Raw genomic sequence first — 24,247 nt, forward strand, 5'->3', positions numbered from 1 at the left:
CCTATAAGCTATTTTAATACTATTTATAGGCCCCTACTTATAAAGAGTATAGGTAATATTATTTATANCTATATTTATAAATAGCTAGTACCTTACTAAGCAGTAGCTATAGAAAAGTAGTATATAGTATACTAACTAAATAGGCTATCTATAAGTATATTAAGGTATAGTATTTAGAATATAGATATTTACTAGCTATATATTTAGGCTTAAAATCTCTATCCNTANTAGGAAGGCGNCTATAGATTTTACCTCTATTAGTCTTTTATATAGGGGGAGCATTAGTATTAACTATAGGGTATTCTATATAGCTACGTCTTATATTTTTACTACCTCCTTNTATTATCGCTTCTATTTAAGGTCTACCTATCTTGCGATAAGTATAGTAGATCTCTATCTATACTAATAGCCTCTTATCCTCTATTACTATAATAGTACTCTACTAGTACGGCGCTAGGTCTCCGCCTAGTAAGCTAGTAGTTTCTATATTTTTTTTCTCTCTCTCTCTATTACCTATAGGTAGAGGGCTTCCTAGCTAGTATACTTAGGCGTATTGCCTTTTTAAGGGACCTTCGCTCCTTATATACATCTTATTCCCCACATACGTTTTAGTATTTAGTATATATTTTCTTTTACTAGGTAGCCTTATACTATAACTATTCTCTATATAGTAGTTATATTAATATATAAGTCTACTAGTAAAACTACTACTTTATATTCTAGTATAGCGCGTAGTATTCTCCTATAGGCCCCTATAGTTCTATATAGGTACTAGTTTTATAGCTTAACTAGTAGCGCTAGGGAGCTTTTTATTAATACCTTACTANCTAGTCCCAGGCCCCAGATCTAGGAGCCGTATAGTATTATTAGCCTTACTATAAATAAATAAATAAATATCTATATAATTTCCTATATAATTATTTCTATAAATTTTATAATTAATTACTAGTATAAAAATATATATCTATACGCCTATATATTTATATAAAGCTCTATATAAGGCTCTATATAAAGTTCTATACAAGGCTCTGCACGAAGCTCTGTATGAGGCTCTGCACGAAGCTCTGCACGAAGCTCTGCTCGAAGCTCTGTATGAAGCTCTGCTCGAAGCTCTGCACGAAGCTCTGCACGAAGCTCTGCACGAAGCTCTGCACGAAGCTCTGCACGAAGCTCTGCACGAAGCTCTGTACGAAGCTCTACTAAAGCTCTACGTAAAGCTTACCCCCTTCTGCAAGGCAAATCTATACCTACTAGCAGTCCTTAAGTATTATTTAAAGCTGGCTTATTAATTTAGGTACTCTAGCTGCGGTAAAAAGAAGGCGGCGGTAGTTGTGGGATGGGTGCAGTCGCTACGACTCGGGGGCGTCGGGCGCGATAATAAGACAACGAATTAGAATCGGGCAAATCGGGCAACGTAGTCTTCTTCGCCAGGTTTAATTTGGTAATTCTAGCTATTAGGAATAGCTTGGGGAGCTATAGAAGTTAAGANAATTTGGCTTAAAGTAGGTGTATATAGGCCNAAATACCCCGCGCGGGACTAANAAAAATCCGAACCGTGTACCAGACCTTCTAACGAAGGTCTTGCCAAAAGCGGTTAGCGTCTTGGCAAGGTAAGCCTTGGCAAGAAGGTCTGGGAACGAGACAAAAAACTTCTGCCATCCACCAACGACCGGTTGCACAACGTTCTTCATCAGACTGCAAGAACAAAAGAGCATCTTTCAGCTGGTAGATGATCAAGTTATTCCTCAGGGCAAGCCTACTATACTAACCCAACTTTATTTTAAATAACAGTACGGAATGGCGGGTTTACCAGCGGCCCAGTTATTAAAAGGAGGGTTCGACGTTCGGATGAATGATCTAGACAAAGAGGCGGCGCTGCTATGGGCAGCAGAAAAAGGATATTCGGAGGCAGTACGGCTACTTATAAATGAAAAGGCGGATATCACAGCAAATAAAAAAGATGGATTGACGGCTCTGCACAATGCAGCACAAAACGGACACGAGGATGTGGTACAGTTACTTCTAGAAGAGAAGATAGACATTATGGCACATGACAAGGATGCATGGACAGCGCTACACTACGCTGCCCGAAATGGACATTTAGGAGTAGTACGGCTCCTCAAAGACAAGAACGCTAGCGCTGCAGCAAAAACTAAGACCGGAAGAACAGCGCTACTTGTGGCAGCACGCAATGGGAAGATGGCAGTAGTACGATTACTCCTAGAGGAAAATGCCGACATCACAGAAAAAGACAACGATGGATGGACAGCTCTGCACCTCGCAGCAAAACATGGACACAGGGCAGTAGTGAGGCTGCTTATAAGCAAGAATGCTAACATCAACACACTTACTAGGACGGGAATGACAGCGCTAGCTGTAGCAGCTCTAAACGGGCAGGACACAGTGATTCAATCACTTCTAAAGAGAGATGCAGATATCAGAGCATATGATAAAGACGGATGGACAGCACTACACTTCGCGGCCCGGTATGGCCATGAGGTAGTGGCGCGGCTGCTTATTGACAACAAGGCTGACATTGCAGTAAAAACTAAGAAAGACCGTACGGCGCTGGCTATAGCAGCTTTGTATGGACAGCAGGCAGTTGCAAAGTTGCTTATAGACAAGAAGGCGGATGTTACAGCAAAAGATAAAGACGGATGGACGGCACTACACTTTGTGGCCCGATATGGCCATGAGGTAGTGGCACGACTACTTGTTGACAACAAGGCTGACGTTACAGCAAAAACTAAGAAAGGGCGTACAGCATTAGTTGTAGCAGTTAAGTATGGACAGCAGGGAGTAGTGCAGTTGCTTGTAGAGGAGAAGAAGGCGAACATCGCAGTGGAAGATGAGGATGGGTGGACAGCTCTACACTACGCAGCAGGATTCGGGCGGGAGGGAGTTGTACGGCTGCTTATTGACAACAAGGCTGATATTACAGCAAAGTCTAGCATTGGACAGACAGCACTGGCTATTGCAGCTCAGCACGGACAGGAAGCAGTGGTGCGATTACTTGTAGAGGAGAAGAACGCAGATATGGAAGTAGAAGATGAGGAGGGGATGACAGCTCTACTCTACGCAGCAAAACATGGACAAGAGGCTATAGTACGGCTACTTGTGGACAAAAAGGCAGATATTATGACTCAAACCAAGGAAGGATGGACAGCACTGGCTCTAGCGGCTGTAGAGGGGCAGGAAGCTGTAGTACGATTGCTTGCGGGGAAGGTTGGCATCAATGCAAAAAACAAGAACGGATGGACAGCTCTACACTTCGCGGCGGCATATGGGCAAGGGGCAGTAGTACGGCATCTAATAGAGTGTAAAGCTGACACCACAGCAAAAACCTGGGCTGGAGAGACAGCACTAATTCTAGCAGTTGGGCACGGGCAGGAAGAAGTAGTACAGTCGCTTATAGATAGGAATGTGGATGTTGCAATAGAAGATGAGAAAGGATGGACGGCTCTGCACTTTGTAGCACGTTATGGGCACAAAAGAATATTACAGCTCCTTATTAACAAGAAGGCTGACATTAAAGCAAAAACTAGGGAAGGACAAGGAGTACTTGCTGTAGCGGCTCAGTTTGGGCAGGATGCAATAGTACGGTTGCTGATAGAGGAGGAGGCAGACATGACAGCGGAAGACGAGTATGGATGGACAGCTCTACACTATGCAGCAAGAAGTGGACAAGAGGCTGTAATGCAGCTGCTTCTAGAGAAGAAGGCTAATATAACGGCAAAGACCAAGAGCGGGCGAAGAGCGTTAACTCTAGCGGCTGAAGAAGGGCACGAGGCTGTGGTACGGCTACTTCTAGATAAGACAGTTGATATTCTAGTAAACGACAAGGACAGTTGGACCGCGCTACACTACGCATCGCGGTATGGGGATGAGGCTATTATACGGCACCTTTTGCGTAATAAGGCAGATATTACAGCAAAGAGCAAGACGGGACAGACAGCGCTAGCTATAGCAGCAAAGCATGGGCACAAGGCAGTGGTACGGTCCCTTATAGATAGTAAGGCAGATATCACAGAGACAGACCATAATGGATGGACAGCACTACACTACGCAGCAAGGTTCGGGCACGAGGCAGTAGTTGAACTACTTGTGGATCGAAAATCTAGCATCACAGCCAAAGGAAAGAATGGGCGGACGGCCATATTTCTCGCGGCCGAGTATGGGTACGAGGGAGTGGCACGGCTACTGGTAGACGAGGATACCAGCGTCATAGCAAAGGATGAGGACGGATGGACGGCGCTACATTACGCTGCACGACACGGGCATGNAGCAGTGGTGCGACTACTTATGGGTGGGAAAGCGGACATCACAGTAGTGGACAAGGACGGGTGGACGGCGTTACACCTAGCGGCACGATATGGACATGATGAAGTAATACGGCTCCTGGTAGGCGAGAAGGCTGATCTTACAGCCAAAGGCGAGAACGGAAGAACAGCTATGGCTTTAGCAGCTGAGTATGGGTACGAGAGGGTGGTACAGCTGCTGGTGGATGAGAAAGCCAATATCACAGCAAAAGATGAAGATGAGTGGACAGCGCTACACTACGCCGCACGATACGGGCACAAGGCTGTGGTACAGCTACTGATAGATAATAAGGCGGACATCTTAGCAGTAGACACGGACGGATGGGCGGCTCTACACTATGGGGCACGATATGGACACGAGGGAGTAGTTCACCTACTTATAAACGAGAAAGTCGACATTGGAGCAAAAACGAAGATCGGACAAACAGCGCTGGCTGTAGCTGCTCAGTATGGGCAGGAGGCAGTGGTACGGCTATTTCTGGAAGAGAAGGCTGATATTACAGAAGTAGATGAGAAAGGGTGGACGGCTCTGCATTTCGCAGCGCGATACGGGCATGCGGCGGTAGTGCGGTTGCTTTTGAAAGAGAAGGTCCATGTGACTAGAGAAGACGAAGACGGATGGACGGCACTAGCCTACGCGGTGCGATATGGCCACGAGGCAGTGGTGCGGATGCTGGATACGAAAATGAGGAATAACGCTGCATTGACCTTTCCTTTACCCACTCCCCCACATGAGACGCGGAAATGCATTCATCCCCCGCTGTCTAATTCCCGCGATATCAGGATTCTCGAGCTCCAGCCGGGTCAATTCAAAGATCCTATCCGCTGCTCATTCAAAGTCGTCTCACTAGATGACTACGATACAGACTACGAAGCGATGTCCTATGTCTGGGGAACCGACCAACCTGACTATGAGATATGGTTCTCTGAGACGAAATTTCCAGTTAGAAGTAATCTCTACTTCGCCCTTTTAAGGTTTCGAAAGAGTGCATGCGTTAGAAGACTGTGGATTGATGCAATTTGCATTGACCAGGAGAACATCCGGGAGCGGAATGAACAGATTCTGTTGATGAAAGACGTGTATTCGACAGCGTCCGTGGTTATAATTTGGCTAGGCAAGGAGGACACACTCACCCGTTCCGTATTTCAGTCCATCCACGAAGTCGTCAGAAGGAACGAAATGTCGTATATGAGTGATATACAAGGAGAGGAAAATCACCCAAAGCAGGAGTCAGAGAACGCTTTATTCGTCACAAACACCTGGTTTGAGCGGGCATGGATCTATCAAGAGATTGTATGCTCCCGAGCAGCAACCGTTTACTGTGGCACTCGCGATGCGTCCCAAAGCATCGGTAGGAATTCCCTGCCGTGGGAAATTCTCAGCAAGTTCTATGAGATTGAGACAGCCCGAACTCTTGGAAACGCACCAACATTGTACTGCAGAGTCTTCAGCCCGCTGATTTTCGGGCAGACCCACCACAACGCCAATGGTCATACCAAGAATTACTTCGAACTTTTACAACTTCTCGAGCTTAGACGTGATTGCGAAGCGACCAATCCTCTCGATAAAGTTTTCTCCCTGCTCGGGCTGTGGCTTGAAGGCCAGAAAGGACTTATCCTTGCCGACTATACCATGTCCGTAGCTAAGGCATACACGGATGTCGCCCGATTGCTCATCAAGTCACGCAAAGACCTTCGTATATTGAGCACCGTCCAACAGCCTCCCAGTGAGCCTGACCTACCTTCTTGGGTTCCAGACTGGCGAGAACATTGGCGTGTCAGGCCGCTACTTTCCAACACTCTCGAATCCTCCGAGTCAACCAACGAGACTCCAGCGGCATTCACAGCTACATCTGGAAGGCCATTGGAACTGCAGTGTGATGGCATAGCAGCCGAGCTCAGGCTCAATGGGAAATCCTTTAGCAAAATTATAGTTCTAGCGGATATTATCCATGACGTTGTTGACTACGGTCCGACTTTCTCGGCTAAGATTGCCCACCTCAAGGGGATGGGCTTTCCTCTGCAGTCGAAATATCCAGGAACTCAACTGACCTACGTGGCTGTGCTCTACAGAGTGCTTATTACACACCAAAACCTCAATGACCGACAGGAACTTACATCGAGGTCAGGTTTCAATCCTGGAATGGGCTTTGTGGAGAAAAGGTGAGCACACTTTTCTACGTTTTGTTATAGTCCCCTATATTAATTATTGTAGGCATAATTTTCCCAATTCCGGATCTGCCTGGCGGCTCTTTCTCGCCAGTAATGGCTATGTCGGGTTTGTCCTTGCGCATGCAGCTGTGGGTGATGAAATATGCTTGCTCTTCGGAGGCGATGTGCCATATGTTGTTCGGGAACGAGGAACGGTTCAAATTTTTGTTAGTGAATGTTACTGCCACGGAATAATGAACGGTGAAGCGATGCAGGTCGGTCTGGGAGAGGAGGATGAAGGTGCCAGGAATGGGAAACTTTATGTCCTTCGCTGAAAGCCCTAAATAATATGCCTAGATACATTGAATATAAATAGACTCAGTCTCTAAGTCCTGCATATATACCTCACTGTTTCTGAGTGAGTCCATATCCCTCACTGCGCGCTACAGCATCGTATCTGTCTCTCGCTGTACAAAATGCGCACAGCTGTACATCAATTCTCATCTGGTCTGCCCATTCATTCTTATCCGAGTTGTCAATCCATTGCCATCTCTGTTGTGGTGTCGGCCTTCTCCTCACCCAATCGTGCTACAGCGTCTTGCCCGGATGCAGCCTCCAGAGCTAGGGTCAACCCATCTTTCTTTTTTGCTTTGATGTCGACTTCTTTCTGCATAAGCAGCTGTACTGTACTCTCTTGCCCACTTTGAACCGCCAAATGTAGAGCTGTGCATCCACTCTCATCTTCTACTGTGATGTCCGCCATCTTATCTATAAGTAGTTGCACTACTGCCTCGTGTCCGTTTTTCACCGCGTGGTGCAGGGCTGTCCATCCATGCTCATCTTGTTCCATGATGTCCACGTTCTTGTCTACAAGCTGCCGCACTACTGCCTCGTGCCCATTCTGTACTGCGAAGAACAGAGCTATTAATCCGCTCTCATCTTCTAATACAACGTCGCCCTTCTCTAGAAGCAGTTGTACTATTGCTTCCCGCCCCTGTGCAGCCGCTAAAACTAGCGGCGTTACCCTACTTTCAGTTGTGGCGGTGATGTTAGCCTCATTTCTTATAAGCAATCGTACCACTGCCTCATGCCCATTTCGCGCTGCGTAGTGTAGAGCTGTAAATCCAAGCTCATCTTCTGCTGCAATGTTGGCCTTCTTCTCTATAAGAAGCCGGGCTACTTCTTCGTGCCCATTTATCGCCGCGATGTGTAGCGCGGGGGATCCATTATTTCCTTTTGCTGTGATGTCGACATTCTTGTCTAGAAGTAACCGCACTACGGCTTCCTGCCCGTGTGCAGTAGCAACAGCTAGCACTGTCAGTCCTTCCTGATTTTTCGCAGCAGGGTTGGCCTTATTTTCAATTAGCAACCGTGCCACTCCCTCTTGGCCATAGTATGCCGCGACGTGTAGAAGTGTCCACCCACTCCCACTCCCATCATCTACTGTGATGTCAACCTTCTTGTCTATAAGCAGCTGCGCCACTGCCTCGTGCCCATTCCGTGCCGCGCAGCATAGAGCCATCCATTCGTCCGTATATCCTGCCATAACGTCTGTCTCCTCCTCTTCTTCTTCTTTCTTTTCTAGAAATAATCGTACCAATCCTTCATGCCCAGATCCAGCCGCTAGGAGTAGCGGTGTCAGTGTATCCTGATATTTTGCCGCAACGTTAGCTTTCTTATCTATAAGAAGCCGTACGACTGCCTCGTGGCCCTCCTTGGTCGCCATGCCTAGCGGTGTGATTCCGACCTTGCCTGTTTCTTCAATGTTGGCTTTCGCATCTATAAGTAGACGCGCCACTGCCTCGTGCCCGCGCTGAGCAGCCAAACAGAGCGGCGTCAGTCCGTCCTTGTTTGGTTCTTCAATATTGGCCTTCCCGTCGATAAGCAGACGTACCACTCCCTCGTGCCCAAACCGAGCCGCTGAACTTAGCGCCGTCGACCCTGTCCCAGATTGCACCGCAACGTCAACATTGTTGTCTAGAAGTAGCCGTACTACTGCCTCCCGCCCGTACTCAGCCGCTACACCTAGCACATTCTGTCTGCCTTTGTCAAATGCCTCAATGTCGGCCTTCTCCTCTATAAGCAGCTCTACCACCGTCTCATGCCCGTATTGTGCTGCAAAGTGTAACGCCGCCCTTCCGTTGCCATCTCTCACTGCCACGCCTGCCTTTTTATCTCTTATAAGCAACCGTACTGCCTCCAGATATCCATTTTTCGCAGCCCACAGTAGTGCTGCCCCTTTATCTAGATCGTCCGCCTCCACATCAAACCCGCTAAGTAGTAATTGGGCAGCCGGTAAGCCCGCCATTTTGAACTATTCCTAAAATAAATTGGGGTCGGGTTGGTTTGACTTTGTTTGGCCTGATTTGATTTTGTTAAATGGGAAGAACTGTGGGCACACAGAGATCCCAGTGTTCTTACCGAGATATTTAAGAATGAGTTGTAGCAACCACGTGTTTGCTGCTACATGGAGCGTTTATATGGTTGTGATTAGCGTTAGTATGCGCGCATAACGTGATTAATTATTCTGTATCAGAATCTAAGGAACTTGGCAGGCTCCTCACGTGACAAGCTTTGCTTCTTTACATATGAGACCGGATTATAAAATATAGGGAGCAGATATAAGCCTTTTTTTAGGGAGCCTGCCCATAAGCTAATCTAACTAGGTTCGGCTAAAGTTTCACTACGGAGGGATAAGTTCTGCGGGACACGTGCTCCCGATCCCTTCCGCTCATCCGCACGTGCAACGAAGAGATTCGTGCAGGGCCCACCTGATTTGGGCTTGGCTACCTACCTCTTTGGTGAAGCTCTAGCATACCCGCAGCTGCGACTAGCTGCATCTTGTGGCGTATACAGAATCATAAAGTTTCTTGAGTCTGCTTCTGATCTGCGAGCAATGGAAGGAACCAAAAATAGCCCACAGCTCATGTGACTGCCCCGTATTTTCTGCCCAGTTGCCTTGAAGAGCTCTGGTGGGGTGATTGGCCCCAGGCTCGCCTTGCTTCATGGCTATGCAAAGCGCCTCTCAGCTCTCATCCCTCTTTTCATCCACCCGTTAACAGGGAAACAATCAGGATCGGCTTCTCCCTAACCCCTTGAAGGATGTTCGCATTACGAAACTCCGAACAGTAGACTGAGCTTCCTGGAAGAAGAGGGGAGCCTTTTTCATGCAACATGAACTCAACCTCTATGACATAGTGGGCGAAGGTGAGTGGTTGTCATATTTCACTGAGCTGCTGCGCCTCCTCCCGAGTGTCTCGGAAGTGGATGTGCTTGATGAACCAATCCAGTGTCCGAGCGACCTGGGTAGGGGTGCAGCATGAAACGTGCGTGGCCAGGGTTCATTACATTTAGACTACCTTCGAGGTACATTCATGTATAAACATCGCTACTTGCAGAATACCCAAGCCTATTGCAAACATAACTTTGCTGGCGCTACGGAGAAAATTTGGGTATTCTGACTGATACGGCAGCATCAAAAACGGGCAGAGGCCATGTTATTCTTTACCAATTACTTTAGAAGTGTTTAAGAGGAATGGTAGAAAGTAGCAAAATCGATGGCGCGGTACATTGACCCATATGCATGGCTATACATTGGAGCATTTCTCGCATTTCTCGCGTATCTCAATCCCTCAAAACTTCTAAAGTTTCAAGTGCTGTCCCTGTTCCTACCAGTGTACCCTGTTGAATAGGGTACCCAGCCGCAGGATATGCGAAGGATGCGCGGGGTTCCGGGGTGTCGATACGGCATTAACATAAGCTCTCAAAGAGCCTAGCTACCCCACGGGGTTTATGGAGCCTACGGGCACCCAACGCCATAGACGGATTCCAACGTCACAAGGATAACGGCAACCATACAGGTTCACGAACGGAGGGTGGAGGGAACAAACTATCCGAGACAGGGGGAAGAAAGGCCAACAGAGGTCAGCGGCAATGCCACAAGCTGACGGCACGTCCGACGAATTTTGGGGTGCCGGTGATGATATCTGTAGCAATTGCGAGGGCACAACAACCAATTCTTCAAAAGCCTAATTTGGATTGGTGATTGAGTGTTTCTGTGGCTGATCTTGGCTGACGCCTTACGGCCCAGCCTTGCTAAAGAAAACGAGGAGCGGAACCTCAGCTGAACCATTGAAGAAGATTTTGGGGCCAGACATACAGATATAAATCTGGCCCGTGGATGCGTCGTTGAGAGCTCCAAAACACTTTCAAATTATCGAGTTGTGAAAGCAGCTGAAAACCATCACCTCGCTTCACCTTACCTTGCCTTTCAATCCAATCGCAAAAATGCCAAAAGGAAGTTGCTTGTGTGGGAAACTCACATATGAGTTCTCCGGCGAGCCCGCCAAAACTGTACAGTACCCATGGCTAGATCCAATCCTTCTACTGGCTGACGGCTCTCTGCAATAGGTGCTCTGCCACTGCCTCCAGTGCCGCAAACTGACTGGCAGCGCCTTCACTACCAATCTACTCATTCCTCGTGACAATATTCAAATTAAAGGCTCCCCGAAGCACTACGACTTCATCCAAGAAACCGGAGACAAGTTCACCACGTCCTTTTGTGGCGAGTGTGCCACGCTTATTGGAAAGGAGACGGATGCGGAGTCCTTCAAACCTTTCCTGATCCTAGAGGCCGGCACATTGGACGAGGGGTTCGAACAGGCCAAGCCTGATTCAGAGATTTTTGTGAAGCATCGAACTCCTTGGTTGGAGGAGATTAAAGGTTTGGCTCAATTTGAGGGGAAGCCTTGAGATGGAACCTTAGCGCGATCGTGAGGCCTGTGGACATTTTATGAGGCTGTCATTGAATACGCTCGTTGAAATCTTCAGGAAATTAGCTTCGCAACTTTCGTTTTTCTTTGATGGAACAGAACGTGACTTCTAGAGTGGAATGCGCTCCTTGACGGGTCAAATAGTCAACTTCTTTTTCTGATTTAGGAGAAGGTGGTCTGAAAGAAAACAATGTGCGTGTATAGCAGGAATTGAGTAAACTCACTTTGCGAGCAGAATCTTTTGATATTGGTTACATAGAATCTCTTCCAGTACTAAATCATGGTGACTTTATGGTCCTTTCGCAGCCGCAGCCGCAGCCGCAGCCGCAGCCGCAGCAGCTTCTCTTTTACGCTGCAAATACCTCTCTTTTGCGCTACTGATATCTCCTTCTGTCTTGCGACTCTTAGAAGCATGCTCAAGCTTTCCCCGCTCTTCAGTCTCTTCGTCTGCAGCACGTTTGGCGGCTTGTTCTAGTTGTTCCTCCATCATTCGTGATTGACGCTCCCGCACTGCTTTTTGAGTTGCATCACGGCCCCTATATGCATTCTGGGGACCACTTGGACGGGTGGATGTGGTGGCGGCCACAGCGACGGGTTTAGGTTTAGCAACTACATTAAGACCAGCAGATAGCAATTGACGCTTGTCCGCTACTTGGCCTTCCTCGTTGATGATGATGTTTCCTCCTTTGGCGTTGAGCTCCCGTGCAAGTTCGACCTCGGATTTCTCTTTTGGTGCCTCCTCTACCGGCTCCTCGCCGGGCTTCCTAGCTTCCGCAGTTGCTTCCATCGCTTCTCGGTGTTTCTTCTCGTCCATGTCCATAATCTTGCGATAGAACCCCTGCATTCCACGACCGCGCTTCTTGCGATCTTCCTCCTCCTGCCGTTTCTTTTCTTCCTCCTCCAGCCGCCGCACCTCTTCCTGCTGTTGTTTGTAGGCACCGGTGACGAATTTCTCCTTGTCAGCAAACTCGTCGCCTTCAGCCTCCCTCTCCCTTTGAAGCACCTTGTCTTTCGCCCGCAGCTGATCGCGTTTCCTGATCTCCGCAGATTCGAAGAGGTTGTTCATGTATTTCGGCTTCCGTTGCTGGGCTTCTTCGCGTTCCGCAGCAAGCTTAGCAGCAGACTTGGCATGTAGAGCATCATATGCCGCATCGTAGTCGTAGATTGAAGAGTCTACCGCAAGAGCTTCCTCGGCGTGTTTGCGGCATGTCTGAAGGCTGGAGAGATCTTCATATTCTAAACTCGGGTCTTTTTTCTTCGCGTCCTTTTTGAGATTCGGCGGAACTGTGGAGCTCCCCTTTGGTTTTGTCGATTTTGTAGGTTTGGGGGATTCCGAAGATTTTACGTTGCTGCCGAAGTCGAAGACGCCAATCTCCTCTGCTTCTGTATCCTTGGGCTTGTTCTCCGGTTCGGGCTCCTCGTCATTAAAGATGGGTTTCCTTTTCGTAGGAGCCGGATGGTTTGGAGCATTTTGCGCCTTCCTTTGGATGTTCAACCCGAATTTGAGTGTCGGCATAGTCCTGGTGGTGCGCAAATGGCTGGGCGATGAGCTTCACGGTCTGGAAGGCAAGTTGAGTCACGTGTGGCTTTCGTTAAATCGAACCCGCAACTTAATCTGACGACCGCCACAACCAACCCGCTCACCAATTTCTTGATGAACCGACGGTGGAACAGTTACGGTCGAAGCCATGGAGGCCACTGGGGATGGCCCAGCCAGCGACCAGTACAGCAGCTCAAAGCGCACGAGGTTCCGCTTCAAGTCAAAACGTCCACGGGCTGAGGAAGGGGACGACGACCTCCACTCTTCCCGCGAGAAACGGCGGCGTCACTCTGAAAAAGATGATCACCGCTCTCACCGGCATCGCCGACACCATCACTGCAGCAGGCGGCGCAGAGAGCAGCAATCTGGACCTAAAGATGATCCAAGCCTTTACGATGATACCTACCTACCAAACTCGAGATCGGAACAGTATATGGACCCTGATCAAGCATTTCGAGAATCGCTGTTCGATGCGCTTGCTGATGATGAGGGGGCCGCATACTGGGAAGGCGTGTATGGCCAGCCCATTCACACGTACCCAAATACTAAAACCGGACCTGAAGGCGAGCTGGAACGCATGTCAGATGAGGAATATGCCGCCTATGTCCGGGCAAGAATGTATGAAAAGTCTCACGAGCACATAATAGAAGAGCGTCAGCACAGGGAGCAAGAGAAGCAGCGACGAAAGGCCTGGAGGGATCAGACAAGGCACATGGAGGCCGAGAGAGACGAGTTCCAAAAACGCGTACAAGAGAGCCTCCAGAGGGGCGAAGCCAGGAAGGCAACAAAGCAATGGAAGGAGGCTTGGGCAAGCTACAACAAGCGCTGGGATGAACTCAAGAATAATATTGATCATAACCCAAACGCTGAGGTTCCAATTCGGGATGCAATCCCATGGCCTGTACTGTCTGGAAAACGGAGAGATGTGTCGAAGGAGGAAATCGAAAACTTCCTTCGCAATGCGCCTGCTGGCAAAAATGACTCTGGCACTCTCCTGAAAGCTGAGCGTGTCAAATGGCACCCTGACAAGATTCAACAACGATTTGGTGAGCTTGGTATTGATGCTGAAACCATGAAATCAGTCACTGCCGTTTTCCAGGCCGTGGATCGAATGTGGAACGATCAGCGGGATCGCAAGCCTAAGCCTGCTCCGTAAGACAGACGGATTTACGCTCGTGGGTTTTCGCTTTCCCAATTCAGAGGCTTTCATAAATCCTAGTGTCCTTATAGGGACCATATAGCATTGCTTGATAGCTTATTTGTTTTAGCGAGTTTTGATACCCCTGAAGAGTTTAGACTAAGTCAAATTATATTTTTCAAGAGAAATTCCCTTTTCGACTCTCCTCCATGGGACCAGTGTTTTAACTCCTTCATTGCATTATTGGAAATTTAAGAATGGAGCTTACGCGAATCCATTGCGTGTCAGTGGACTGTTGCTCTTCAGCAACGCGGTCTAAATACTACCGTTATCTTAACGAATGAAAGAGAAATTCACTCTTCGGATTATTCAATCCAAATGGACTCTATCTAAGCTACAATAGTCATTCGAGAGGTGACTTGACAGAGCGAAAAATACTCATAACCGCTTCGGTTGCCCATTGGCCCAGAGCAACCGCTGGTAATTCATTTCCTATTTGCTTTCCATACTTTTCAATAGATACTCCGAAATCAGGGGCTATGAAATATTTCATTGATTCAACAATTCTTGACCTGCTAAATTCCTTTCAGCCTTGCCTGGCAACCCTCTCCCAGCAATGAACTCACCCTCTATTGAACCTCATCTCATTTTTCCTCCTCAACCTTCTCCCCATCACTCCCCACCCCGCCCCCAGCTCGTTCCATCACCTGCGCCTGCTCCAACCACCTCTCAACAGCCACCCTCGCCCGATCATCCGCACAGCACACTCCACCTCCCCCGGCTCTCCCAACCCCCTCACGACCCTCGGCATCTCCGAGCGCCCGGTGCGCGGAGGAGGGCCGCGTGGTGATGTCGGCGCGGTGTTGCTGGATCAGCAAGGCGGCTTCGTGGGCGCCGTAGTGAAAGAGGCGTTGCCAGCGGGCGATTTCGGCGGGCGATTTCGGCGAGCGATTTCGGCGGGGAAGAGATGGGGGAGGAGGGGCACGTTGACGGCGGGGCGGTTGAGCTCGGCGAGGGCGTCGTCCATTTGTGGGTTGGTTTGGGTGCGAGCGAAGTAGATACCGCGGAGGTTGGGAATGGCGGGGAGCTTAGAAATTCGTTGGTGGTGTTGAGGATGGCGTGAGGGGAGAATTGGAGGTTTATCTAATTGTCATGTGGCAGTTTTGACGACCCGAAAAGGGAAGTGACTCGTTTAAGTGAGTCGAGCGCTTCTTCCCGCGCAGTGTTTCTGAGTCAATCTAGATGACAGAAGAGAACATTTTGAGTTTTACTCCGAGTCCTGATTGCTTAGATGGAACGCTTCGCCATTAGCTACTAGCATGCTTTTAAGTATGCCCACCAATGTAGATGAACATATTCAGTCAAATTCTGAAAACAATATTCCCTGGAATGACGAAACAAAGTAAAACCAGCTTATCATACAAGTTATCTCTAATTAACGCTTTATTCGCCTCCGCAGCTCCCATAGGGTGTCGTATTCATCTGCCGCATCTTCTTCCACCCCAGTTACTTCTTCGTACCCCTCCGCATCATCATCCTCATTGGGAATCTGCTCGGTCGGCTTTTGCCCTTCTAGGGGCTTTGAGTTCTCGGTTTCTTCGTCTTCCAATCCTACAGTCCCAAGCATATACCTTCCAAGATACAGCACTGCGTCTAGCATTTCCTGGCCCGTGGGGATAATATTTTCTTTTGGAAGTAGGAATCCGTAGCTTCCAGTATCTCTGAGTTTGATTTGATAGGCGTGTTTCACCCTCAGCTCATGGTAAAACCAATCCAGCGCACTGCCGCCACCTGTTTCAATGCGTGGGAGAACAATCTTCTCCTTTTTACCATCCGGTGTGTTTTTAGAGATGATAACGTTGCCCTCACACGCCGAGGTAGCTCTATACGACCGTCCCTTGCGAGATATTCTGATGGCCTTCGCGAGTCCGAGTGCCAGCTCCTCAAGATCCTCCAATGTGGGTGGTTGTGTGGAACAGGAGAACGAGTATGGATACAGCACTTGCTGCGAATACGAATGTAGGTCTAGAAACCCGACAAAGTTGACGTTGTTGTTTTCAGTCTCATTCTTTGCCCATTCGGCGAACCTGCGGGCTTCGACCCCGGCAAAAGGCGAGTCTCCGGCAAAAGACTCACTGCACGGATTGCCGCGACTGGATTCGCCATCCCACTGGAATGGGTATGTGCGGTCCAGATCCACGCCGCGACAGAAGCGGAGGCTGGTGGGCTGCCGGTTCTTGCGCCACAGACGGTCTGTTTCCCAAGAATATACATATCCATCCGGGTTGAGAGTTGGTACAAACACAAAATCAAAAGATTCTAGCAGATGCGTCGCAGTGCTGTATTTTCCATACGAAGTGATGAGACTCCAGGCGAGATAGTTGACGGTGCTGGTGCTGATCCACTCGCGCGCGTGCGAGCCGGCCGTTACAAGGACTGTTTTTCGAGGGTCCGAGGGCTGTTCACCGTTTGTAGGATGTACACCGACACGAAGGGCTGGTATGTCACGCCCTTCGAAGCTGATACCCACATTTATACGGCGGACGTGGGTCGGAAACATGGATGCAAGCAGGTTCATCCAAGGAATTACGACGGAGAGTGGTTGATAGTCTTGGAAAAAGAGGTTTTCGGTTGAGGATGAGGTGCGGAGAGTTGGTGTGAAGGAGCGGTCGTCGTGGGTTTGAGTGGAAGAGGGAGAAGGGTACGAGTCAAAAATGGCTTGGGCGAGGTCGAGGTCCTGCATAAGGGCGACGTGGGATGTTTGGAGGGAAGGCGGGAGGAGTCCTAATAGAGATGGGACCTGTGTGAGGTGTGTCAGTCGTTGTCAAACGCATTTAGAGTGACAGCCATTTGACATGGTCTCGTGTGTATTTACTCACCACATCCTTCGCGATTCGAATGTCGACCCAGTTCTCATTGAACTCCCAGACGTCTAAGAAAAGTATATCAGATGCTTCAGCTAGAGCAGAGGCTTCGTCAGCAGAGCTGATGTTGAATCTCATAACAATATCCTCCCCGTATCTTGCGAGCAGCTTCCCAGACGGCACTCCACCAGCAATTGGTGCTTCTCCAGATGGAGCCCCCAGAGACTTCTGCCTTTCTGGAAGCCCCCATATCCTGCGAATAATAGCATCTGATAACCTCCGCCATGGTCGAGGGTTGTGTTCATGACACGGGGTGTGGAAGGGATGCCCACATTGTGTTGCTGGCGGGGCGGCTGTTATCAATGGAGCGATGAAGAGAAGGCTAACGAGTGGGAAGGTAAGTCGGCACATGTCGGGGAATCGAATGGTGTATGATATAAGGGCTGTAGGCGGGCTCACGCCAGCAGGCGCTGGAGATGCGGGATGTCGCGCTGGCAATGGGATGGTGTTGTTGTATATATAACGACGAAAATGATGCCTGAGAGGCCTACCTAATGTATTGTATGCAAGCAATGTACGCCTGAGCAGTGTTCCGAGAGCGCGCCCAGACCACCACCACACACCACCAACGAGAGGCAGTCCTGCAGTCCCCTAGTCTACTTGGACGCCCAAATGCGACTAACACTCATCTTCAAGCTCTCAGCGCGCGTCCGAAAGGCCGTCCAATAACCCGCTCCTGCAACCTCTCCGCCGCCTCATCGCCTGCTGCGTCTTTTGTCACTCGTTTCTGCAGCCCTCCTAGACCATCCCAATCTCGCGCTTCAGGTCAGCCTTACAAGGCATTCCCCGAGTCATCCTTGACAACAGATCTCCCCACGCCCGCCGACCCCATCGTGCCATGTTCGCTCTGTACCACCGATGCTTGCTTAAATGAGAGGCCAGTGCAAGAGACAGCAATGCCTTTGAGAGGCCCCCGAGCCAACCGCAGCGAAAAGGACCTCCACCGGCATAGCACTCTCGATCCCGGCGGCTTCTCTAAACGCGGCGACAGGACCTTGAGTGCCAATGCATCGGCCGAATTCCTCGCACCGGACCGTGCTACAGCTTCTCACAATGGTGAACCTTCAAATCCTGCCGAGCTTGGGAGGGCGTCGTGGTCCGCAGACATCCAGGGCCCACCTCCATCGCCGCCAATACAGGAGCATACACCGAACACTCGCCGGTTTAGCATCATGAGATTCAGACATGCTTCAGACTCGCAGCTGTCAGCGAAAGCAAAGGAACACGCGGCTAGGTCGGCGCCCCCTGTCCCTGCTATACCCACAGGTAAGTACCAAAGTGGACAGCCTGCGTGGTGAGAGTATGCCCTAACGACTTCACTATGCAGCTCCCGCCATCATCACCACTGCCCCGACGTTAGACAACCTGCAGCTGCAACAGTCTTCGAAGAAAAAGGGAATACTTCAGCAGTTCGCCCGTCGACGTTTGTCATTAGACCCCGAGTCGGCCGACCGCCCCCATCTTCGAAAGTCAATGGATAAAAAGATTAGTTCGGATCATAAGCGCGGTGCATTTGGATACTTGAGGGGGCCATATCCCGTGATTGATGAACCCGGAAGGCTATCGACGACCCAGCTTCCAGGCGCACTTCCTGAATCGAGTCATGAAGCGCAGTCTACGCTGTCCCTTCCAGTTCCGCGGATGTCAGATTCCTCCCGGTCTGATGGAAGCTCTGGGGATCACGTCACCTTTGCGAATGCGCCAAAACCACAGATATCCTCAAATGCCAATGCGCGCTTTAGATTCCCACGACGGAATAAGCAGCGAGCATCTTTATTCCCGCTTCCTATGAAAATATCTCCTCCCAAATTTCCGGACACAGCTCCTGCGACTCCCCGTGCATCTACAAGCGCCATTAGCTCTAGTTCACCAACCCACTCTCCCGGCGAATACAGTCCTCCCTTAACTACTGTTTACCGAGCCAATCCCCATGGCAGTCAAGAGAATGGGACGCCACCCCCGCTGCCTTCTCCATCGCATGTTGCTCTTGCAGCAGCGTCCATGAATTTCGCTGCTCCAGGTGGTGCTCTGCTAAGAAACGACTCAACAAAATCCGTGCGGTCCTCTCGGTCATCGCCCAACACAGGCCCTCCCTTGCGTCTAGGCCGTCGAGGGCGATCGTCAACAATAGGATCCTTAGGAGGACGCTCCGACGATGCTCCTCCCCCAACTCCTCCATTTGCATCAAGTGGTAGAAATTCCACTTCAACTACTGGAAGGAGCAGTTTGAGCAACCTATTTGGCCTGGGAAACCGGTTTCGGCAAAATTCTGAACCACACTCTCCTCGTCATGGATCTCCTGCTCACGGCTTCTCTAGCACCCCTAGGATATCATCGCACAGTAACTCTTTGAACATCAGTCGGGAAGCGTTAGTAATACCCAAAAGAGAGGAAGGGGAGGCACCCGGCCGATATTTGGAAAGACTGGAAGAGGTCATGGACCGTAGTATAATTGGTAGCGTAATGTCGAAGACTGGCGACCAGTTCTCTCTCGCTGTACTCCGGAGCTATATGCGGAAATTTGCTTTCTTTGGGGATCCAATCGACATGGCCATACGAAAATTACTGATGGAAGTGGAACTGCCGAAAGAAACTCAACAAATCGACAGAGTTCTGCAAGGTTTCGCGGATCGCTATCATGAATGTAACCCAGGCATTTATATTAACCCAGGCATGTTATTTTCAAACACCGTAGCAACCGTTGTTCCTAACTTTGATTTAGACAAGGCATACTTCATCTCGTTCTCGATCGTCATCCTCCATACGGATTTTTTCAACAAGAACAATAAGCGTAAAATGCAAAGGCCAGATTACATAAAAAATTCATCTTGTGAAGGCGTTTCTGCTGACGTTCTTGGCTGTATATACGACAATATTGTCTATACACCTTTCATTCACTTCGAGGATGACATTGACATTAAAGGGACGGCATCGCGACGGAGCAAAAAGACTTCAGTATTCAAAGCTCCAATGAACGATCCAGCGAGAAAGGCGACTAGGGAGCCCATTGATCCATACACGTTAATATTCGAGGGAAAGCTAGATGTTCTCCGCCCTACAATCAAAGATGTGATGAATCTGGATGATCCATATAGCTATCTTGGTACTGCGCCATCTCTCGATACAAGAACCTTGTATAACTCATTTTCGAAATATGGTGTTATCCAGATCGTGTCGTCGCGATCTAGGCCTGAGGCTTTCATGTCTGCGGCCGCGCAAGAGAATCCCGAAGAGACACAAGTCGGTATTGTCGAAATGCCTGTGACAAAAGTCGGAATACTCTGGAGGAAGGATACGAAACGCAAAGCCGCACGATCCCCGTGGCAGGAATGGGGCGCCATTCTTACTATATCCGGACTTTCGTTCTTTAAGAATCATGGATGGGCCAAAAATCTGATGCATCAGCATGAACAGTACCAAAGGCATGGCTTCACCGGTCCAGTTACCTTCAAACCTCCTCTTCAGGAGTTCAAAGCCGACCATGTTATACCCACGGATGGCGCGGTTGCCCTTGTTGACACCACTTACAAAAAGCACAAGCATGCCTTTGTGGTCTTTTCGAAAAATGGCGCAGAGGAAACCTTCCTTGCCGACACCGAGACCGACTTGAATGACTGGCTGGGAAAGTTAAACTATTCTGCTGCATTTGAGACATTAGGTGTTAGGCCAAGAGGGCTGGTGGGTGGTCTGTATGAAGGGCAGAGGAGTCGTGGCATACGCGGATTAGAATCATCACACTCAACGAAATCCATCGCAACGGCAACCGGCGACGTGACCATTCAAAGTGGAAAAATCGATAATCAATTTGCTCAGCAAATGATCACCGCCCGAAGGGAGCTGATGCAGTTGAGAATCTCGGAGGCTGAGGACAAGCTCGGTCTTACCATCAAACAGCTCGATACTCAGCTAAGAGATGCTAGACATCTCCAGATTCTAGCTCCAATACAGCCGAAGACAAGGGACTTGGTGATTCATGCAGCTGGTCGGCTGTCTGCCAAGCTCAAGTGGGTCCGGATCGAGATTTGGCGGATGAAGTGTCACCGAGATATTTTGGCTATGGAGCTAGAAGAAGAGAAGAACATCGCCAACGAAAGGCAAGCTAGGATCGACCGAATAGGAGGAACTTCAGCTCCTCAACAACAAGCTCAATCTGCGAAAGGTTCAAAAATTGGTGGTCTTGCACGACTCAATTCTAAAGCCAGCACTATCATCAGCGGGCAGAAAGTTCCACATTCTCCCAGCGCTCAGAAAGTTCCGCATTCTCCCAGCGCTTCTGTGAGACCTGCAACCAAATCCTCTAGAGAAACGGAATTTGGAGAGGATATCTTCAAAACTCCTCCAGAAACTTCTCGCCAGTCCAGCCCCAGTCACCCACCTGGACAGTGGGAGCTGCCACCTCTATCATTTAGCCCAGTGTCATCTAATCACCGTGCCTCTCTAGTGAGCGCTTCGACTCAGTCACCTAGTCTTATTCCACGAGAACATCGACCCTCTATTTCCACCAATTGTGACAAAGCCGGCTCTGAAAGCATCTCCGATACAGCATCCCATTACACCACACCACCACCTGCCGAAGATGTAGAACCCCGCCAGTTAGAAGCTCAAGGTGTGGGCTCATCCAATCTCGACGGCGTTCGCTCTGACACAGCATCCGAATCCGAGCCCGATAGAGTTCATACACAGCTCACCGGCTCCCCTGAGTCCCGCTCTAAAGTCCGCCGCGGCCTCCACCGCACATTACGTGACCCTCATGGCGGGTCAGCCCATCGGCGCAGCGGTAAAGGCAAGGAGTCTTCGTCTACCGTTGTCAGTGATGACATACCCGAAAGCGAGGGGCTTTCGAGGGCAAAAGGCAGCTTCACCGTACACGGCAAGAAGGCCTCCGTGATTACTTTCGGATCTGAATGGCAAAAAATGCCTGCAGAAGAACGCCTCAAGGTTCGTAAGCAGGCACAGGAAGCGGTACAGGAAGCGGCAGTTAGCGAAGAGGAGAAAGAATACAGTGCCGACGAGCAGGCTGCTTCCATCGCCAGTGAGAGTACAGCTACAGCGCGCAGCTTGAGGGTGGCACAAAGTGATGAAGACACGACACCTAGACACAAGACGAATGAGAATAGGGAACAGAGACAAGTTTCCTCACAGACTATTGTTCCTAAGACATCCAATCCAATGATCAACGGGCATACATTCGATATAGAAGAAAGAGACGAAGATGATCAAGGAATGTCGGTACGCGATGAGAGTAGCTTGAAACACTCGATTAGTGATGATGAAGACTCAGGGCCTGAGAATGTTGGCTTACAGGGTCCGAAGACGCAGGCAGTGGAGGCTTAACCGCTCCAGCATCGCTCTTGCAAAAGTGAAGGGTGATGGCGCGCTCATTTGTATTCCCTGTTTCTCGCGGTTATCATATTTTTGTTTGCAATAAGGCCGGGCCAAGGTACCGCTCGCAAAATTTCTAGTTGGAAAACGGGCTTCCCTTTCATTAACTGGTGTTTGAGGGAGGCGAAGGTTGCTGGGCGCCGGGGAGAAGGAATATGGATACTTGGGCTCAACTTTCTATTACCAACACCACCTCTGCAGTGGAACCTTACTGTAATGCTCTGGATCGCATTGTGTATATAGAACTGGGTGAGCGGGCGTTATGAGGAGGCGGGATTCGGTGTCGGGTCCAGGGGACATGCTAGGGTTGGCAGTGATTATGTAGTTCGGTTTGGTCAGTGAACGGTAAAATGTCAATGGATATGTCAGTAGATTGAACGCCGCCTAGGCGATATTCAAGAATAATATCCATTAATGCCCTAACATCACATTTCGCCTCAGACATAATCAATTTTCAACTCCTAATAAATCATTCAGAAGCTTGGTGCCTCATACTTAATACACCATCTTCAGTTGTCGATGTTACCTCCGCGCAGATACCCCAAAATCATACCTCAGCTGTCATTATATTTCATTAACACATCATCCACTCATCAGCTAAGCAGCCACCCTTAGTTCGGTTACTTAATATTCGCCCAGCAGTGTTACAATTGCTCCTCTTCTGCCCTTGCTAAAGTAATATTGGATAAAAACCAGTGGCTCTGCATTAAACTAGATGGCGACCATTGCTTTTGCTCAGGGGGGACTAGTAGAGACTCGGATTGATTCCACACGTAAATTCCGGCCTCGTGAGTCATCTTCGACCCGTCTTGCAACTCGATTCCAACATTTACCCTCCTCAGATCAAACATGCCATTCTCAAACGCATGAATTGCTTTGCGCTGTGAGTCTAGCATACCAAGTACCACCATACCTTTAACCTCGTCGTTTGGGCTGCTGGACGGAAGCATTGCGGGCCATGGACGTCCCTTGACCGCACAGAGCTTGTAGCCTCGCAAAGTGGAGGGAGTCATGCTTTCGGCAATATCACGGAGGCTCCGTCCCTTGGTAACGGCTCGGAGCGTTGCCGGGAACATGAATGAGCCGGAGAAAAAGTAAGGGAGAGGGTGACTAAATGCCAGCTCCGAGTCCTCGCGGAAACGGTGGACTTGGGAGAGGGTGAAGCGGTTCCCCAGAGCTATTTGCATCGATTTGGGGAGAAATTTGGGGTTGGATTGGAAGCCAATGTGGCGGATCCCCTGTTCAAGAGCGAAAACTGCTTTGCTTGCGTTGGTCGCGGGGTGTGGTTGTTGCTCCTTGGATGTTTCTTCGCCAGGATTACCTCTTGGTGAGATCTGCATGTCCTCTGGTCCCAGATTGAGGTCGGTAAGAAGGTTTCGGATTGGGATGACTTTGGCTGAATGGCCTAGTGTGATGGGTTTTCTCTTGCCATAAGTGGGTAATTTTGATGTTTCATTTTCCTGCTCGTCGCTGGTGATTCCCATATCTGAAACTGAATCAACAACATCCCAATCCCCGTCCACGTCTCCTTTCGCATTCTCGTTTGAATCCGTATTCATTGTTGAGTACACTGTTCCAGTAATGTAGAGAGGAAGATTTGGTTGATAGACTGAGGTTGTTCAAACTTTTTAGGAATCATCATGTTTTGGTAGTTGTATGTCGAATTAGGCAATCATGTTATCATAAATATCCCGCCATGGCGTGACGCCAGGGAAGCTGACCTTGCCAAGCGTAGCAACTTCAACTTTTCTATAGGTCGGGTGAGCCTACTCTACAGTTCATCAGCCTCAAAAAGTAGACCCTCACAAGGGTGTGACCGGAGCGGGTCGGCCGCCCTCCCTGCTAGAGCGGGTATGATAATGTAATAAAAAATAAAATAGAAATAAAAATAAAAGTGCTACATACAAAAAAAAATGCCACGTTAGTATTTCACGTGATTGAATCAAGGGGTAGGTGCTGAGTTATGCAACCGCCACAATTCCTCTGCGAAGCGGCTGAGATTCTGAAATAACTCGTCGTTA

At 49.2% G+C, this 24,247-nt stretch overlaps 11 protein-coding genes across 11 annotated transcripts; 7 read left to right on the forward strand and 4 right to left on the reverse strand.

Moving 5' to 3' along the window:
- Positions 1-1,663: 1,663 nt before the first annotated feature.
- On the forward strand, positions 1,664-2,334 carry K441DRAFT_31079 (ankyrin). Its single transcript, XM_067641097.1, has 2 exons — positions 1,664-2,109; positions 2,171-2,334. The coding sequence occupies exons 1-2, from the start codon at positions 1,798-1,800 to the stop codon at positions 2,207-2,209; spliced, it is 351 nt and encodes a 116-aa protein (XP_067496251.1). The 5' UTR covers positions 1,664-1,797; the 3' UTR covers positions 2,210-2,334.
- Positions 2,335-2,583: 249 nt separating this feature from the next.
- On the forward strand, positions 2,584-2,919 carry K441DRAFT_508558 (ankyrin; the record flags this gene model as incomplete). Its single annotated transcript, XM_067642072.1, has 1 exon — positions 2,584-2,919. A coding segment is annotated over one exon (336 nt), but the record flags the coding sequence as incomplete, so codon positions are not given.
- A 69-nt stretch (positions 2,920-2,988) lies between these two features.
- Positions 2,989-4,005, forward strand: K441DRAFT_466430 (ankyrin; the record flags this gene model as incomplete). Its single annotated transcript, XM_067641818.1, has 2 exons — positions 2,989-3,117; positions 3,703-4,005. Coding segments are annotated over 2 exons (432 nt in total), but the record flags the coding sequence as incomplete, so codon positions are not given.
- Positions 4,006-5,004: 999 nt separating this feature from the next.
- Positions 5,005-5,646, forward strand: K441DRAFT_597603 (HET-domain-containing protein; the record flags this gene model as incomplete). The annotated part of the gene is made up of 1 exon (XM_067645073.1): positions 5,005-5,646. A coding segment is annotated over one exon (642 nt), but the record flags the coding sequence as incomplete, so codon positions are not given.
- A 985-nt stretch (positions 5,647-6,631) lies between these two features.
- K441DRAFT_624063 (ankyrin) lies at positions 6,632-8,778 on the reverse strand (the record flags this gene model as incomplete). The annotated part of the gene is made up of 2 exons (XM_067646065.1): positions 6,632-7,344; positions 8,020-8,778. 2 exons carry the CDS (start codon positions 8,776-8,778, stop codon positions 7,006-7,008), a joined length of 1,098 nt encoding a protein of 365 aa, XP_067496255.1. The 3' UTR covers positions 6,632-7,005.
- Positions 8,779-10,498: 1,720 nt separating this feature from the next.
- Positions 10,499-11,476, forward strand: K441DRAFT_671798 (uncharacterized protein). The gene is made up of 2 exons (XM_067650468.1): positions 10,499-10,823; positions 10,881-11,476. Exons 1-2 carry the CDS (start codon positions 10,758-10,760, stop codon positions 11,220-11,222), a joined length of 408 nt encoding a protein of 135 aa, XP_067496256.1. The 5' UTR covers positions 10,499-10,757; the 3' UTR covers positions 11,223-11,476.
- A 97-nt stretch (positions 11,477-11,573) lies between these two features.
- K441DRAFT_486115 (uncharacterized protein) lies at positions 11,574-12,752 on the reverse strand (the record flags this gene model as incomplete). The annotated part of the gene is made up of 1 exon (XM_067641936.1): positions 11,574-12,752. A coding segment is annotated over one exon (1,179 nt), but the record flags the coding sequence as incomplete, so codon positions are not given.
- Positions 12,753-12,930: 178 nt separating this feature from the next.
- K441DRAFT_597613 (uncharacterized protein) lies at positions 12,931-13,938 on the forward strand (the record flags this gene model as incomplete). The annotated part of the gene is made up of 1 exon (XM_067645074.1): positions 12,931-13,938. The coding sequence occupies one exon, from the start codon at positions 12,931-12,933 to the stop codon at positions 13,936-13,938; it is 1,008 nt and encodes a 335-aa protein (XP_067496258.1).
- A 1,417-nt stretch (positions 13,939-15,355) lies between these two features.
- Positions 15,356-17,195, reverse strand: K441DRAFT_597693 (uncharacterized protein; the record flags this gene model as incomplete). Its single annotated transcript, XM_067645076.1, has 2 exons — positions 15,356-16,720; positions 16,800-17,195. The coding sequence occupies 2 exons, from the start codon at positions 17,193-17,195 to the stop codon at positions 15,356-15,358; spliced, it is 1,761 nt and encodes a 586-aa protein (XP_067496259.1).
- Positions 17,196-17,405: 210 nt separating this feature from the next.
- Positions 17,406-22,524, forward strand: K441DRAFT_31148 (uncharacterized protein). Its single transcript, XM_067641102.1, has 3 exons — positions 17,406-18,110; positions 18,172-19,515; positions 19,567-22,524. Exons 1-3 carry the CDS (start codon positions 17,741-17,743, stop codon positions 22,176-22,178), a joined length of 4,326 nt encoding a protein of 1,441 aa, XP_067496260.1. The 5' UTR covers positions 17,406-17,740; the 3' UTR covers positions 22,179-22,524.
- K441DRAFT_31136 (uncharacterized protein) lies at positions 22,525-24,200 on the reverse strand. Its single transcript, XM_067641101.1, has 2 exons — positions 24,132-24,200; positions 22,525-23,997 (listed from the first exon to the last, which is right to left on the reverse strand). The coding sequence occupies exon 2, from the start codon at positions 23,783-23,785 to the stop codon at positions 22,871-22,873; it is 915 nt and encodes a 304-aa protein (XP_067496261.1). The 5' UTR covers positions 23,786-23,997; positions 24,132-24,200; the 3' UTR covers positions 22,525-22,870.
- Positions 24,201-24,247: the final 47 nt, after the last annotated feature.

The sequence above is a fragment of the Cenococcum geophilum genome, assembly GCF_001692895.1.
Source record: "Cenococcum geophilum 1.58 unplaced genomic scaffold K441scaffold_110, whole genome shotgun sequence".
Taxonomy (NCBI): domain Eukaryota; kingdom Fungi; phylum Ascomycota; class Dothideomycetes; order Gloniales; family Gloniaceae; genus Cenococcum; species Cenococcum geophilum.

Excerpts from the sequence above, each read along its gene's own strand:
- K441DRAFT_671798 (XM_067650468.1), top strand. The coding sequence starts at position 10,758 with ATGCCAAAAGGAAGTTGCTTGTGTGGGAAACTCACATATGAGTTCTCC. Across the intron at positions 10,824-10,880 it reads CCGGCGAGCCCGCCAAAACT|GTGCTCTGCCACTGCCTCCA; the intron begins GTACAGTACCCA and ends TCTCTGCAATAG.
- K441DRAFT_31136 (XM_067641101.1), bottom strand. The coding sequence starts at position 23,785 with ATGAATACGGATTCAAACGAGAATGCGAAAGGAGACGTGGACGGGGAT.
- K441DRAFT_31079 (XM_067641097.1), top strand. The coding sequence starts at position 1,798 with ATGGCGGGTTTACCAGCGGCCCAGTTATTAAAAGGAGGGTTCGACGTT. Across the intron at positions 2,110-2,170 it reads GAAATGGACATTTAGGAGTA|CGCTACTTGTGGCAGCACGC; the intron begins GTACGGCTCCTC and ends CCGGAAGAACAG.
- K441DRAFT_31148 (XM_067641102.1), top strand. The coding sequence starts at position 17,741 with ATGCCTTTGAGAGGCCCCCGAGCCAACCGCAGCGAAAAGGACCTCCAC. Across the intron at positions 18,111-18,171 it reads TGTCCCTGCTATACCCACAG|CTCCCGCCATCATCACCACT; the intron begins GTAAGTACCAAA and ends TTCACTATGCAG. Across the intron at positions 19,516-19,566 it reads AGGCATTTATATTAACCCAG|ACAAGGCATACTTCATCTCG; the intron begins GCATGTTATTTT and ends ACTTTGATTTAG.